We start from the raw sequence: 14,797 nt of genomic DNA, 5'->3' as shown, positions 1-14,797 counted from the left end.
TCTAGACTCCGCGACATGACTACGGCATTATGTATAGCCGTTGGGATCGGCCACCTGCATCGCGTCGAGTATGACGCAGCATCAACGTCTGCTGTTTCACCAAACTGCTCGACAAAGCAATGCGTATTTGCTTACGTCGGAACAGCACACGCCTTCGCAGGCGCACCCATGCCAATGAACAATGCTCAATGCTCACAAAAGAAATATGCATCACCACAGCGCGTTCGATGATGACGTCAACCACGCGTTCCACACATCTGGGAAATCACTCATCTCCGTCGAAGTTGTTTGAACAAATAATATTATCGTCCATCCTATAGGACTATTCCACTGCACACCCCTAGATATCCTTCCTGGCCAGCTTGCTCTTCTGTCTGATCTGCTTGCCCCACTTGTAAAGCACAAATGGAATCGGGATAAAGGCAATACCCAAGAAACCCAACAAACTACTCGCCCAGTTTATGCCCAACTTTTGGTACATGGCATTGGCGAACAGGGGAAATCCCGCACCGAATGACGACCTCATCAAGTCGTTGCCTGCCAATACACTAGCCACGGAGTCGGGGTAGGCATCTGACAGGTAAGGTAGGACGGCCTGGAAGAGCGTGAAGGCAGCGATACCGAAGCATCCAGATCCGATAATGGGCACAATCCAGTGCACATCCGACCGCGAAGTCCATCCAAACCAGAAGAGACAGATGGGCACGAAGAAGCAGCCAACCATGGCAGGAATCAGACGCTTCTCTGGCGCGATGTTGCCATCATCGTCGAACTGCTTCTCGAGGTAATAGTAGTTCCACGCGAAGAGCACGATGACGGCGATGAATGTACCAACGAGAATACCCAAGAACGCAACACCCTCAAGGCCGAGGTTGAAACCGTAGAGTCCTGAGAACACAAGAGGGAACGACTCGAACCAGATGTAGAGTAGACCGTAGATGAGTGCGATGTACAAGTTCAACAGGAATACGATTGGTTCCTTGAACATGAGGGTGATGGGCTTGAGAAGACTCATGTTGAGAACCTGAGGGGGTGTTAGCAGTGATTGGGTCTAATGGAAGAGGTGCAACATACGTCCTTTCCTGACATCTCAGCAGACATGATGTCCGGCTCGCAAGTAAGACGGTCGTCGCCAGTCAGCTTCTTGAGCCTGCGCGTCCTGCGGTGCAAGATATTGGGCGCGCTTGTCTCCGGGAGGAGGAAGAAGAGGAAGACCCAGCAGAAGCCCGAAAGCCACATGATCTCCCACATGGTCCACCTCCAACCTTCGGCCATGACGGCGAAGCCGCCCACAAGGGGACCAAGAACAGGGCCGCAGACAGCGCCAATTCCCCAGACTGCGAGACCGTACACTTGTTTCTTGGGTCGGTACATGTCGGCGATGGAGGCTCCTCCTGTTGCGAGCGCTGGCGAACCAAAGAATCCAGTCAGGAATCGGAAAGCGAGTAGCATGCCGAAGTTGACAGAGAGAGCAGTGGGGATCTGGAGAAGGACGAAGATGACTATTCGCGTCGGTTAGCATATCGTCTCGTTGCGAACGAACGGCTGCACTTACGAAGGGTAATAATGTAAACCCAGAGACGACCAATCTGCGGAATCTCGCTCATGGGTGACCATAGAAGAGGCCCAAGACCGTATCCAGCAACGTACAGCGTCAATCCCAAGGTCGCGGGCACCTGAGCAACGCCAAACTCTGCCATCACGCCCATGAGACCCGGCGTGTAAATGGCTGAACCGATGTATACCGAAAAGGTGAGGAAGCAAATCTCAAAGGTGACGAAGTACCTCTTTCCTCGCGACCAATTCTTTGGGTTCTACAGAGTCGTCAGTACGACCCAAAGACGTGAGCATGGAGCAAACATACCTGAGCATCATCCGGACCATACCAGTCAATGACATGAAGGTCCTTGCCCTTCTCAGGATCGATCCTCAAGCCACTGGCCTCGTTGACACCATTGCCCACGGTACGCGACGAAGTCTCCGAATCGCGTCCCTCCCGGTTTCTCACGCCATGTGTCTGGGCGAGCTCATCGATCTCGTCCTTGTTCTCCGGCGCCTGCGTAGATCCATGATAGGCGGCATACCCAGACTTTTCGTGGCTGACATACTTCTTCCAGATCTCCGGATCCTTCTCTTCAGGATATTGAAGGTATTTGTTGCGCGTCACAAGACGGACGATATGGCCAAAAGCCGAGTCGCGGATGAGATCAAACATGATGCTCACTCACGGGAAATGTGTTGGACAGAGCAGAGCAAGGTGGGCTTGGAATAGAAAAAGACACAACTACCCTCACCGAAGCCGTGGCATCTCATGCTTAAGTCCACTACACACCCGTGACATCATCATCCCCATCACGCCCACCAGCTCGATCTAAGAAACCCTAAGGAAGCTTATCCGTCCGCCAGGCGCCGCAAAGGGCACCCACGGCCTCCGAAAACACCCCTTGTAGTCACAACTGCCAAGGAATTCCGGCTCGAAAAGCTTAGCTTGACACAAGATCTGGACTGGTGATGGCATTTGTGCGCGAGGCTATCGAAAAGTCCATGACGCGCCGCATCGTTGAGATCGGCGCCAGGGCACTCAGATCGCGCGCACACACACGCGAAGGAGATCTGGCGTTTTACCTAATTCGCTCGGAAGGCTGCGGATGGACTACGCGTGGTGTATTTGTGATGGGGAGAATGCGCTGGCGGACGGGCGAATGACGTGCCGGGTGAAAAATGTTTATCTATCATTTAGGTTTTGTTGTTGATGTTCTGGACTGGATGTCGATGTGATGACGTCGTGAGTGAAGAGGTTGCGCGTGGCTGGATTGGGCGAGTCGTGCGCGCTACTGGTCATGACTCGTCGACATGTGCGATCGGAAAACCCGTGGACTCCGGGACGTAGACTTGATGTCTCACTTACTAGGGCGCAACATCGAAATTGCATCAGAGTAGAAATGCATGAGCGTTACAATGAGTGACAAGCCCAGTGAAGCAAGTAAGCAAAGCAGAGCACTTACGCCGTTAGTAGTCACCTCAATACCTATCTACTTTCATCCCCATCTCAGCCCTTATGTCAAATTCCCTAATCTTCTCCCTCTGCGCATCATCACACACCATTTCCCTTTCCGTATTCACCCAGTCCTGCCACGATCCAAACGTGTCCAACCTCTCCTTGACACTAAGCCCATCATCTCGGGTCCTCACCTCCATATCAGCGCCTGCCTGTCTCAGCACTGCAAAAGCCTTGACCCAACACCTCGACACAGCGTAATGCAGTGGTGTCCACCCGTCTTTATCGGCGTGGTTTACATCCGCGCCGTGGTCTATGAGCGCTTGTGCGATGTAGGGATTTGAACACAGACATAGTGGCGTTCGGGCCTTGTTGTCTTCACAGCTTGGTGAGACGCCTTTGGATAAGAGGACTTTAGTAGCTTCAAGATTGTGAAACTCGGATGCGAGATGCAGTGGTTTGCGGCCACTGCCATCGCGAGCTATGATATCGGTGTCTGCATGCTTGAGCAGGTCCAGTGATGGACTACTTTCCCTGTCTGCACAGCGATCCATGTGTAGGGGTCGTTTGAGCGCGATGTGAAGAGGGCGGTCGCCGGTGTTTCCGCAGATGACGTTTGGGTCTGCGCCGTAGGAGAGCAAGGTGAGAACGACGGTGGGGGTATCTGCCATGCATGCAAGAGCTAGGGGTGTATATCCCCCATGATCTTCTATATTAATAATGTCTTTGCAGAGAAACTTTAACATGACGTCCACAACACGTTTCATACTGGCCTGTGCTGCGTAATGCAAGGCAAATCGTCCTTTGTCAGTCGTGCGTGGTCGGACAGAGGCACCTTTCCCCAGTAAGAAAACAGCTGCGTCTTTATGACCTTCCACTATGGCTGCGATCAATGGGGTGTAGCTTGCATCGTCTACAGCGTTGATGTTCAGTGGCTCTTCATCGGCGAGATCCAGATCAAGGAGAAACCTGAGCACTTTGACTTGCCCACACGCAGCGGCGATTTGCAAGGCTCCCTGCCCCTTCTTGTTGACAGCACATACGTCTGCGCAGCGTGTAACCAGAAAGTTAACCAGCTCCACATTCATGCCGCACGCAATGAGCAGAGGTGACATGCCGTCGCTGTTCTTCGCGTTGATGTCGGCGCCTTTGCGTCTCAATGCATCGATGAGCTCATTCTGGTTGCAGTGGACAGCGACGTGCAACAACGTAGACCCGTCGTCAGCCTTGTCGTCGTTCAAGTCAGATATGGAATCCAGCATCCGGAACGCTAGGCTTTTGGCAATCTCGGCACTCCCACCATCGAACGCGCTTACTACACTCTGAAAGGCACTAGATTGAGCGTCTGGTCCTTTCATCACCTTACATCGACCACTCGCTAACAGAAGATCGACGACAGCCATTTTCTCTGGGCAACCGTTTACGAATCCCAAGATGGCACGATGTAGTGGCGTGACCCTTGATGCTATGGTGGGATTTTGCGAGAGCTTAGCCGGGTCAGCACCAGCTTTGAGAAGGACTTCGACCAGTTCCAGGTTGCAAAATAGCCCGCCGACTGCGACGTGGAGTGGTGTGTAGCCCATGAACCCGAAGATATTTGGATCGGCTCCTAGTCTGAGTAGCTCTGCAGTTATACCGACATCCTTGTTGGCTAGTGCAGCATATAGCATATTGCGGATGGCTTTTGGCCTGACGAGCTCTCCGCCTGAATCCAAGATCCATTTGATCCAACCCAGGTTCTTACCGCCGGCTGAATGAGAGATCTGTTGGTACATGATAGAAATGGCCTGCATCACTGGTACCAGTTCTACCTTGGATTGCGCAGTGGCCATTTGGAGTGCGACGCTATCCTTTGGGTAGTCGGGTCCACCAATGGCTTCTAACAGGATCTTGGCTGTAGCGACATGGCCTTTCGTCAAGGTCATACCGAGGATCGTGTCACCATCTGCCCATTCAACTTCGAAATCTGGTTTGTAATCTGCTCCGTGCGATAGCAGGACCCGTAGTACCTCTGCATGTCCCTGTAATGCAGCAAACATTGCCGGGGTAAAGGATTCTGGATCCAGACTGAGTGCATTGATGTCTGCACCGCTCTCGATCAGTAGTTGTACAGCTTCCAAGCGGCCATTCATGCTGGCGAGTGATAAGGCGGCTGCTGATATCAGTTGCTGTTCAATAAGTCGCGAAGGCTACATCAACTTACTGAGACCCTCCACACTACGGTCGTCCACCATCGCTCCTACCTCCAACAAGTAACGAACGACTTCGTGATGTCCATACTCCGCCGCCCACATTAGAACAGTGCAACTATTCTCACTTTTCTCGTGCAGATCTGCTCCTTTGGCGAGAAGTAGTCTGACGATTGCAAGATGTCCATGTTTTGCGGCCAGTATTAAAGGCGTCCTCTCATCCGCGCAGGTCTTGCTAATTTCTACTCCCTTGCCGATTAGGAAATCAGCCCCATTTATCATGCCGTTCGATGCAGCATAATGTAACGCGTTAATATCCTCTGTCCCAACAGCTTCCAAGCTGGCGCCATGGTCGAGGAGAAGCTGGATGATCTGGGGTGCTCGATCTTTTTGCATAACGGCGTGGTGGATCGGAGGAAAGCCGTCGAACGGACGGGTCACATCCGCGCCTCTTTCTAGCAAGAGCGTTATGATGGCGATGTCTTGCTTCCAAATGGCGAGGATTAATGGTGATTCTCCCTCGTCTGTTCCACGTTCTACATTTGCACCGTCGTCCAGCATCTTCTTCACGCCATCTAAGTCCCCGCCTTTGATCGCATCGTGGAACTCATCGTAATCCCATAACCAAGGTCGGCTTTCCCTGGATTCATTCATTCCTCCGTTGCGCTCTGTTTCCTCTGTCACCGCTAAAGCCGGTACGGGGGTGCCATCTTGTGATCCGGGGATGCTTAGAACATCGAGGTCGTGCTCAACTATTTCAAATCCGTCATCAGACGAGCGCGAACTTTTGTGCGCAGCGTCAGCCCTCGATGATGGTGTTGTCGCGCTCATGTTCGGTATGGAAGGCACGTTTCGAATTAGTGTAAAGACCTCGAGCGTCGTCCGACCGGAAAAGTCGATATTCCAACAGCCGCGCGAACTGCTCCTGTAAAGAGTGTAGAATTTATGAGTCGAGGTGCGACGTTATCGCTGTGCTTGTATGATCTGGCGGCATTATGACTTCAAAGCTGAACTTATCAGCTGCTAGGCAACACTGCCCATCGGGCGCAAGGCAAGAAGCGTGGCCGCGCTAATGCTGCACAGTCAGATTGGTCAAGCAGTCTGGCGGGCGCAAGAGAGGGGTAGTGTGGCGCATGGCATGCAGTGCAGTAAACTTCATAATTTTTTATTTTGAAATATCATCCATCTGAACGCACGATACCTGGGTCCCTATGTTGATCGATCGGTTTAGGCACGCTTGCTGAGAACGGACTAGTCGTCCTTCTCCAGCCATTGTTTACACGCCTCGTAAACCTTGGGGAAGGCGTCGTCAAGAGCCAGAAGCTTCTTGAACTTGTCCTCGCTTATGCACTTGACGAAGTGTAGCATCGACACAAAGATAAAGTCGGCATACGAAACTGTTCACGAGTCAGAACATGAGGTCAACATCATCCGGCCAGCGCGTTGTTACTTACCAGTCTGACCCAGGAAGTAAGGTCCACCGTTCTTCCTCAGTAGATCGCCCGCCTCCTTCGCCGGTGCCTTAGCCGCTTCCCAACACTCGTCCGCATTCGCGTCCTTTTCCACTTGTTCGAGCGACTTCCCGAACATCTTCTCTCTCGTCTCGTTGAAGTAATCCGCACTCGGCTTGTTCAGCAGCACGACTGGCACCTGAGGAATGAGGAGCGGTCTCAGTGGACCAGCTATCTTGGCAATATGGTCCCTGATCTGCACAACGATGGGGTCATCGAGATGCAAAGACGGAGTTGGGTGTTGCTTCTCGAGCTCATAGGCAATGGGCCAAGAATCCATCTGATAGGTGCCATTCGAATGCTTGATAGCGGGACTGGTGTACTCTGCGAAATAGCCTGGCGCATCCTTGGGGGTGGGTGGGATGCCGAGGGCTTTGAACTTGGGGGCCAGGTCAGGGTATTCTACCCATTCGGTTGTGTAGTCGATCTTCTTGTAATTCAGCACCATGCGAGCTGCGCGCCTGTCAGAAGGATTAAGACAGCATTTGTGGTGTGGATGAACTCACTCTTCCATGGGTTCAATGACCATGAGGAACCACTCCTGCTAGGCAGATCGTATAGAACGACGTTTGACGAGGACATAATGTTTTGGTCTCGATGATTGATAGTTAACAGCAAGATTGAGATAGACGCGATAAATATGAAGCTTTGAGCTGGTTGACATGACGCCCTTCGTGCCTTCTCCACAGTCATTTGTCATCTAGCGTCAGGTGGGGAGTACCTGAGGCTAGTCGGCAGTCGCTCTCGCGCGCGGGCATCATCGTCAGAGTTACCATCCCCCTGCTCTTGCGACGACGGATATGTCGCATGAGTAGCACAGCACCATCAAGATGCCTCCTACAATTCCGAGGATTGGTGGGTGCCCGCAAAGGTAAAAGCTGACAGTTTGGCAACCGCGGCCGGTTATGTGGGTACTCACTCCGCGACGCTCACAACAGCAACAACCACAACAACGTTGACATCGGCCTAAGCTTATCTCCGCCCTCGAAGAGCTTCCACAACTGTATGGTCGAAGTCAGCTGCATTTTGCGACATACTGCAAGTCCCGAGCGCTGCGCTTCTACCCTCCCGCAGCTGCATCTTAGGCGAATGAGCGTTCCGGCCCCCCATACTTGTTGTTCGTGGCGTACAACCGCTTGGATACTACTGGACTAGAAACGCCTCGATACTTCGCTTGCATTTAACAGCCTATCTAGCTAACAATAGGACTACCGATCGCTACACTCGTTGGTCTAGCGTGAGACTCAGCCTCCAGTTTGGGAAAATCCAGCCTACCAAGGATGAAGAGGGGTGGGCTGATGTAGTTCTCCGAACGCATGCTTCACGATAGGCGCATGGTAAGTCGTTGAAGTACTTTTTGTGCTTCTATTATTACAATTTAGTACTGGTTATCGTCCTTTTGTCGCTGGCAGTTCTCAACTTTGGACTTGCTTCGCCCACGCTGTGCAACGCCAAAGGCTTGCAGATGCGGCTGTTGTGGCCCCCAAACTTTCAGCCCCCAATATGGTCGTCGCGCGGAAACCCGCCCGGGAGACAGCGATAAGAGCGCCATGTGCGCTCCAGAGGATTCTGCATTTTCTCCACTTCAGATAATCACTCTTACTACTTTACCTGGCAAGTCTTGCAGGACTACTGAGGAATCCCTTTCACATACCAGTATACCCGGGGAATGCAACCACAGTGTCGGTACTTTCGCCATCGCTAAAGAATGCGCGTAACGCCTCGCTCGCTCGCTACCTAGTTTGCTATCTTCGCCCAAGACACCTGCAGCCTGCCGTCTGACGGCACACGAGGTTCCAAGCCACGCAAAGTCATCTCTACAGTTGTAGATTTGACAGAGCACAAACACACCACCCCGTCGAACGAAGACAAAAGAATAAGAACCATGGATCGCAACCGCACAGTCAGTGGGGGGCACTCCGACAATGCGCCATTGATCAGCTCCGCCGAACCACTCAGCTACGACAGTGGTGATGTAGCGATGCAGCATGTCGACGACGCATCATACTCGCCATCCAACTCACCAATGCACACACCATCCATGGTCCAGTCTCCAGAGATCATAGAGTCCAAGGGCGGATTCTACGCCAGCGTAGGCAGCCCCAGCTCCACCTTCGATGTTGAAGACGGGACTCATCACCACAAACACCACCACCACGTCAAGCGATTCGACCAAAGAGAGGCACGGAAGACACTCCTCAAGACAGGTGCGATGAAACTCCTCGTAACGCTGTTCTTCAGCGCAGTGATGTGTGTTACACTCAAATGTTGGGAAGGATGGCGCCGCCCCGTCGTTCTCTCCAAGATCGATATCCGAATCTTCAACTCGCTTACTCTCGGTCTCTCGCTGTGTCTGGGTTTGAACATCTTGGCCTCGTTAAAGCACTATGCATCAGTGTTCAGATGGTCATTTCTCACTAGACATTACGTTAGTCTAGAAGTATTCGACCTGATCCTACACCTGAGTTCGCTTGCCAAGGTTACGAAACTGATGATCCTGTCGTCACCTGGCTTCCGGCGTCAGAAATGGCTGCGCAAATTCCGAATGTTCAAGGATGTTAGAGACGATGAGACGAAGTGGATGTGGCTAGCGTGTCTGGCATGGCTGGTTCTCAACATCGGCTCTCAGATCCTAGTGGCACTGCTGAGTCTGTTCTGGCCGATGGAGAACTCGGAGATACCACTCTTGTCATACGGGAATGTAACTGTAGCCGATCTGAACGATTGGTACGTCGACAACCCGCCGCGCGAGATCGACCCCGAGATCAGTCTCATCAACGAGACTTCGCTGGAAGCGGCGTGGATGTACGGCATGGAAGCCATGGCATACCCCGAATTCAATCTTACCGATAATATGGACGACATGATTACCGATCTATCCGGCATACCAGGCACACCCATCTACCGCGGCAACGGCGCGTGGCACTACCGCTTCTTCAACCGCGACCCAGCCCACCAATGGGTCAACTACCTTGCCAGCTCCCGCAACATCACAGCCCACGCATCATGCGAACAACTCGAAGTCAAGGACGGCAAAGTGCACGACGTACCCGACGAATCCCTCTACATCATGGCTCGACACCAAGGCGACGATGACTACGTTAAGTGGGAAGTCACTGAACAAGCCGGCGGCTCCGTAACCTGGATGGCCTCTGTTCCCGAAAACTGCGGGCCAAGATGTACGAACTTCACCGTCATGCAACTCCCCGAGTCGGACAACAAAAAGCACGCGCGCGTGACCGCCGCCTCCCTCTTCCTCTGCAACAACACACTCGGTAACGTAACCGCGATTAACGCCCCCAACGACATCGATCCCCGCGACCCCGCCGACTTCAGGGCAGTCTGGGGCTCCGATATCTTCGCTCGTACAGCTGCTGGTGCCATGGGCTGGACAGGTATACCATGGAACGGTTGGTTCGACCGCCAAACCCGGTCCTACAGTCAAGGCACCAAATGGTCGCCCGCACACAACATCGCAAAGAATGAAGTCGAAGACCTCCTCATGCGCTTTACCATCGGCGCTGTCGCTGCCTTCGATGACCATGGCATTCGCTACAACGTCACGCACCAAACCGTCGTCCCATCGCAAGGCCAGCAACTCGACGTAGACTGGTCCTACGTTTTCAGCATCCTAGGCGGCATCTGCTTCATCCAATTTCTCGCTCTCTGCCTCTTAGGCCTCTTCGCCAACCGCACGATTGTCCGCGACGAGAGCTTTTTTAGTATGGCCATGCTGTTGAACCCCGTTGTTAGTCGTATTGGTGGCGATGCGGCGATGGTTATGAGTGGGGATGAGATTAAGGCAGCGAGGGCGCTGCGGTTCAAGAAAATCAAGTATGATTACCATGAGGGGGAAAAGGGGGAGCCGAACAAGGTTGCCATTTTCTTTGAGGGTGAGGATCGTAGGGAGAGTCGGAAGAGCTGGGCGGCGGGGAGTTATAGTTAGGGGATGGGTGTGCAGCGGGCGTTTTTGAGCGTTGTTTCATGTAATGCATATAGATATATCATTTCGAGTCGGCTACTTCAACAGCACCATAGTACACTACTTGATCGTTCATTTCTTCTTACCATCCAAATCCGTGTAGAAGTTCCATCCAAAGTTACCCGACGGATCGTTAAACCGCATCTTCTTATCAATGCCAGTAATCTTTTCTACATCCTCCTTGGGCAGGGCAAAGTCACCCTCCAGATTGGCCTTGATCCTCGACTCAGTCTTGCTCTTGGGAATAACGGAATGGCCCTTGGCGATTCCCCACGCCAGCGCGACTTGCGCACCAGTCTTGCCATGCTTCTTGCCAATCTCCACAAGCACAGGGTCATCCATGAGCTTGTTCATGTTCTTCCCGGAATCGTAGATCTCATTCTGATTGCCAAACGGCGAGTATTGCGTCACATGAATACCCTGTTGCTTGTGGAACTCCGTGAAGTCGTTTTGCTGGAGGTAAGGGTGGCATTCGATCTGATGAGCCGCAGGTACAACAGAAGTCTCCTTGATCAAGCGCTCCATTTCCGCTTTACTGAAGTTTGACACGCCAATTGCGCGGGCTTTGCCGCTTTTAAAGCACTTCTCCATGGCTTTGTAGGTGTCGACGTAGTCGCTCTCGCCCACTTTGACTTTGCCGGCGGAGTCTTTGGGGAACATTTCTGAGCCCCGAGCGAAGGGCGAGGGCCAGTGCATGAGATAGAGGTCGAGGTAGTCGGTTCCGAGGTCCTTGAGGGATGCATCGAGTGCGGCTTCTACGTCGTCGGGGTGGTGCGAGTTGTTCCAGAGCTTGCTGGTGATGAAGAGCTCGGAACGGGGGACGCCGGACTTTTTGATGGCGTTGCCGACTGCGGGTTCGGTGCCGTAGATGCGTGCTGTGTCGATGTGGCGGTAGCCGGCTTTGAGGGCCATGGTGACAGCTCTATCTTCTGCATTAGTAAACAAATACGTTTCTCAACGACAAGACAAAAGCTTACGGTTCCTGAGCTTCCTTGTCCTGCCAAGTTCCAAAGCCAATGGCAGGAATCTTGGCGCCCGTGTTGAGCGTGTGGGTTGTGCCGTTGTGCGCCATTCTGATTTGTTGCGGGAGGACTTGTCTGGTTATTTGTGAAAGTCGGTCTGTGGAAGTTGTGCGTAAAGAACGCGAAGCAGATGAGGCGAACATGTTGGCTTTATGGGTGCTATGAATTGGAGTATCTGGTTCGCCCTTAGTGAGTCTTTATGGTACTCAAAAAGAGGGTAGGTCATCGTCATGGCGGGCGATGAGCTTCCGAGGTTCAAAAACGATGATGTCACAGGGTTCACCACAACCATCATGGTGTCGATGGAGGATGCGGGAAGCTAGACGGCAGATAACGGACGTTTGACCTCGGGAAGGCTAGAAGCGAAGGACACACTTGACCGCTTCTTGGAATGGTGTTGATCATCACTTTGTTATGTGGATGTGATGACATTTGATTCGGGGTTAAGCATCACTCGGAGATACCCACAAAGCCTCGCGTGCAAAGGATGTTACACGTGGAAAAGACGATAAACGTATCTTCGTTATCCGACATGGCCTGATATTGTGACTTGTACAGGAAGAATCACTGGTAGGTCGCCGTCAAGCCATGCGGACTACACAATTAACGTTGTACAATTTCAACACGGCTTCGCTCATAGCTCCTGTCAACCTGAATCGTCAAGAGAATAAAGTCAATGAATACAGCATATTTGTATTGAAAAGAACTTCAAGCACTAGTCAGACTTCTATTGTCCAAAGGATTACAATCTCGCAATAGCGATACGCCGAAGCATGGAAAATGATGCTGGGAACAAGCAAAGGCCGCGGTGCCTACCGCCAGCATGAACGAAAATACATGGAAGAGAGGGGTATCAAACAAGCCACCAAATGAACTATTGAAGCGAAGAGTAGTTCCACCGCTGAAAGTTCCAGTAAGAGCGAAACAACCCATACAAAAACGCGACACAACCCTCAGACGTTCCGTCATCGCTGCTATTATCCGACGAACGTGATCGAGGAAGAAGAGGATCAGTCTCGCTACCGTCAGAGTCATCTTCCGAAGTAGGTTCGTTCGGCTCCTCTTCCAAGGAAGGTTTGTTCGGGTCCGGTATGCCCATTTCGTCCAACGTTTTGATAACTGACTCAAACAGGAAGTCGAGATACTCGGTTGGAGACCTAGTAATCGTTGTGAGCCATGTGACCCGCATATTCAAACGTGGACCCGTAGAACATGGTGGGAGTGCGGTATGCGGATGTGCAAAGGATGAGATGTTTACTGGAAGACGAGAGCGGTGAGGATGTAGTTATTAGCAAAGTTCCAGCGTGCGTTGGCTTCGAGTACGTCGTTGGGCTCATATATACGTCCGCCGTATGCGAGACGAATTACGAGGGAGGGATCAAGCTACATGTAGTTAGCAATGTACATGTAGTGAAGAAGAGGCATGGGGACAATGAAGTCCAACATACCTTTGCTTGCTTTTTTAGCTTCTCAATTATGGTCGCGACCGAGTCTCTCATCCGCATGACGACGTTATGGTCCCGCTGGTCGTGGCTCGTCCTTACTTTCACACGTATAAGGCCGCCGGAGTCGTCGGCGAGGGTATCTTCGACCGTCTCCTGCACAGCACTGGCGCTCGCATCTCCAGCCAAGTCTTTGTCGTCCATACCATCCTCTTCTGCTAGGCCCTCTGGCTCTACGACCACCCACTCGGGGACTTTGTATTGGACGCCAGTCGCATCGTAAACGCCTCGCCAAAGCAGGCCCGTTGGGCACGTGCAGTCACTGACATCGAGCATCGTCTGCGCCTCTTGCAACTGGCCAGCCTGTAGATGCTGCGCTACAAGACGTATGGCGCCCCATATCTGCTCCGAGCCTGTGACCTGTGTATCCCACCAATCTTCGCGCTCCTTCTCTAACCGGGATCGGGTCCATGTCGAATGCGTAGAGTCTGTCAGAGGCTGGACGCGGCTGCTGCTCTTAGCAGTGGGTGAAGCGAGCGTGTTAGGCAGGCGCGAGCGCTGAGTCGGAGATATGGGCTTGAGAGGCGTGTTGGGGCGGTTGTCGGCATCTGGGCGACTCGGCGGTGGGTGCGCATTGCCCTGCGAAGCATGTGAGGCGCGTGGTGAGGGAATAGAGCTCGGTCGCGTCGACGGCGCTGTGATATTACGCGACGACGAATGCGCGAGGACAGCAGGCGGAGTGTCGTCACTCGTGCGGGAGGCGCAACAACCCTAATGGTGTGTGTTAGAGCGTGCGAACTGCTGGTACTTGCGCTGAGACACGCGATCGGCATCCACCTACCATGGTGACGTGATGACATGTATGGCCTAGCAATGCACAGAGCGAAGGTAGGAATGCAGCGGCAATACGAGCGGGGTATGAATGTGAACGCAAGTGAAGGATAATGGCATGGGCATGGTGTTTCTCAGAAAGAGAAAAAGGGCGAGCTGTGTTGGGTAGAGACGAGGCTGCCGGGTCCAGACATGGAAGTATCAATCGATAGCACCAAGGAAGGCGCAGTCAACCTGCGCTGTATGGTTCCCCCAGTGCGCCTTCCGCTCTTGCCGTGCTCATGATGCGACAATCTTGCCCAAGCCTTGCCACATGTCTTCATGCGCACACCCAGGGCTGGGCCGGTCTATTGCAGGTTGGTGTCTAGTTCACACTCATCCGGGCAGCACACGACCGTTGTGAGTGAGCGTCATGCAACTTGGTCGATCCACGCGGCATACTCCTCCGCGCAAACCATCGCTTTCATTGAGTCAAGACATCACAGTACACACAGCTAACACTTCAAGTAAGAGCAAACGACAGTTTATTAGAGATTATTACGTCGATATGTGCCCTAGTGGCCGCTTGTGTACTCCTTCTAACAAGGCAGTACGCAGAGGGTATCCGGGGTATTGCGCGATAAAACAAATGCGTCCGAGATCCGCCAGTGGTATCAAAACGAGAGAAACAGTTACAGTGGTATCAGTCTAAACAAAGAGTCCGTCGCGATCCACCAAGAGAGAGTGACAATGAGTTGGTCCAGATGCAAGGAGAAATCAAATATGAGAGGGGATATGTGAAGAAGCTTGATCCAAATGTGACGCCTGAATCCGGGCTCAAGA

The 14,797-nt window shown here is 52.6% G+C and overlaps 6 protein-coding genes across 6 annotated transcripts; 1 reads left to right on the top strand and 5 right to left on the bottom strand.

The window, feature by feature from the left end:
* Positions 1-340: 340 nt before the first annotated feature.
* Positions 341-2,215, bottom strand: J4E83_009942 (uncharacterized protein; the record flags this gene model as incomplete). Its single annotated transcript, XM_049336826.1, has 4 exons — positions 341-1,024; positions 1,075-1,502; positions 1,556-1,814; positions 1,865-2,215. The coding sequence occupies 4 exons, from the start codon at positions 2,213-2,215 to the stop codon at positions 341-343; spliced, it is 1,722 nt and encodes a 573-aa protein (XP_049184108.1).
* An 806-nt stretch (positions 2,216-3,021) lies between these two features.
* J4E83_009941 (uncharacterized protein) lies at positions 3,022-5,130 on the bottom strand (the record flags this gene model as incomplete). Its single annotated transcript, XM_049336825.1, has 1 exon — positions 3,022-5,130. The coding sequence occupies one exon, from the start codon at positions 5,128-5,130 to the stop codon at positions 3,022-3,024; it is 2,109 nt and encodes a 702-aa protein (XP_049184107.1).
* Positions 5,131-6,438: 1,308 nt separating this feature from the next.
* J4E83_009940 (uncharacterized protein) lies at positions 6,439-7,146 on the bottom strand (the record flags this gene model as incomplete). Its single annotated transcript, XM_049336824.1, has 2 exons — positions 6,439-6,584; positions 6,642-7,146. 2 exons carry the CDS (start codon positions 7,144-7,146, stop codon positions 6,439-6,441), a joined length of 651 nt encoding a protein of 216 aa, XP_049184106.1.
* A 1,437-nt stretch (positions 7,147-8,583) lies between these two features.
* Positions 8,584-10,644, top strand: J4E83_009939 (uncharacterized protein; the record flags this gene model as incomplete). Its single annotated transcript, XM_049336823.1, has 1 exon — positions 8,584-10,644. The coding sequence occupies one exon, from the start codon at positions 8,584-8,586 to the stop codon at positions 10,642-10,644; it is 2,061 nt and encodes a 686-aa protein (XP_049184105.1).
* A 108-nt stretch (positions 10,645-10,752) lies between these two features.
* On the bottom strand, positions 10,753-11,752 carry J4E83_009938 (uncharacterized protein; the record flags this gene model as incomplete). Its single annotated transcript, XM_049336822.1, has 2 exons — positions 10,753-11,602; positions 11,658-11,752. The coding sequence occupies 2 exons, from the start codon at positions 11,750-11,752 to the stop codon at positions 10,753-10,755; spliced, it is 945 nt and encodes a 314-aa protein (XP_049184104.1).
* Positions 11,753-12,956: 1,204 nt separating this feature from the next.
* J4E83_009937 (uncharacterized protein) lies at positions 12,957-13,988 on the bottom strand (the record flags this gene model as incomplete). Its single annotated transcript, XM_049336821.1, has 3 exons — positions 12,957-13,085; positions 13,151-13,783; positions 13,986-13,988. The coding sequence occupies 3 exons, from the start codon at positions 13,986-13,988 to the stop codon at positions 12,957-12,959; spliced, it is 765 nt and encodes a 254-aa protein (XP_049184103.1).
* Between the last annotated feature and the right edge of the window lie 809 nt (positions 13,989-14,797).

Source organism: Alternaria metachromatica, assembly GCF_023757995.1.
Source record: "Alternaria metachromatica strain BMP 0045 chromosome Unknown scaffold_38, whole genome shotgun sequence".
Classification (NCBI taxonomy): domain Eukaryota; kingdom Fungi; phylum Ascomycota; class Dothideomycetes; order Pleosporales; family Pleosporaceae; genus Alternaria; species Alternaria metachromatica.
Note: the sequence above shows the minus strand (reverse complement) of the source record. Positions and strands in the feature narration are given on the sequence as shown.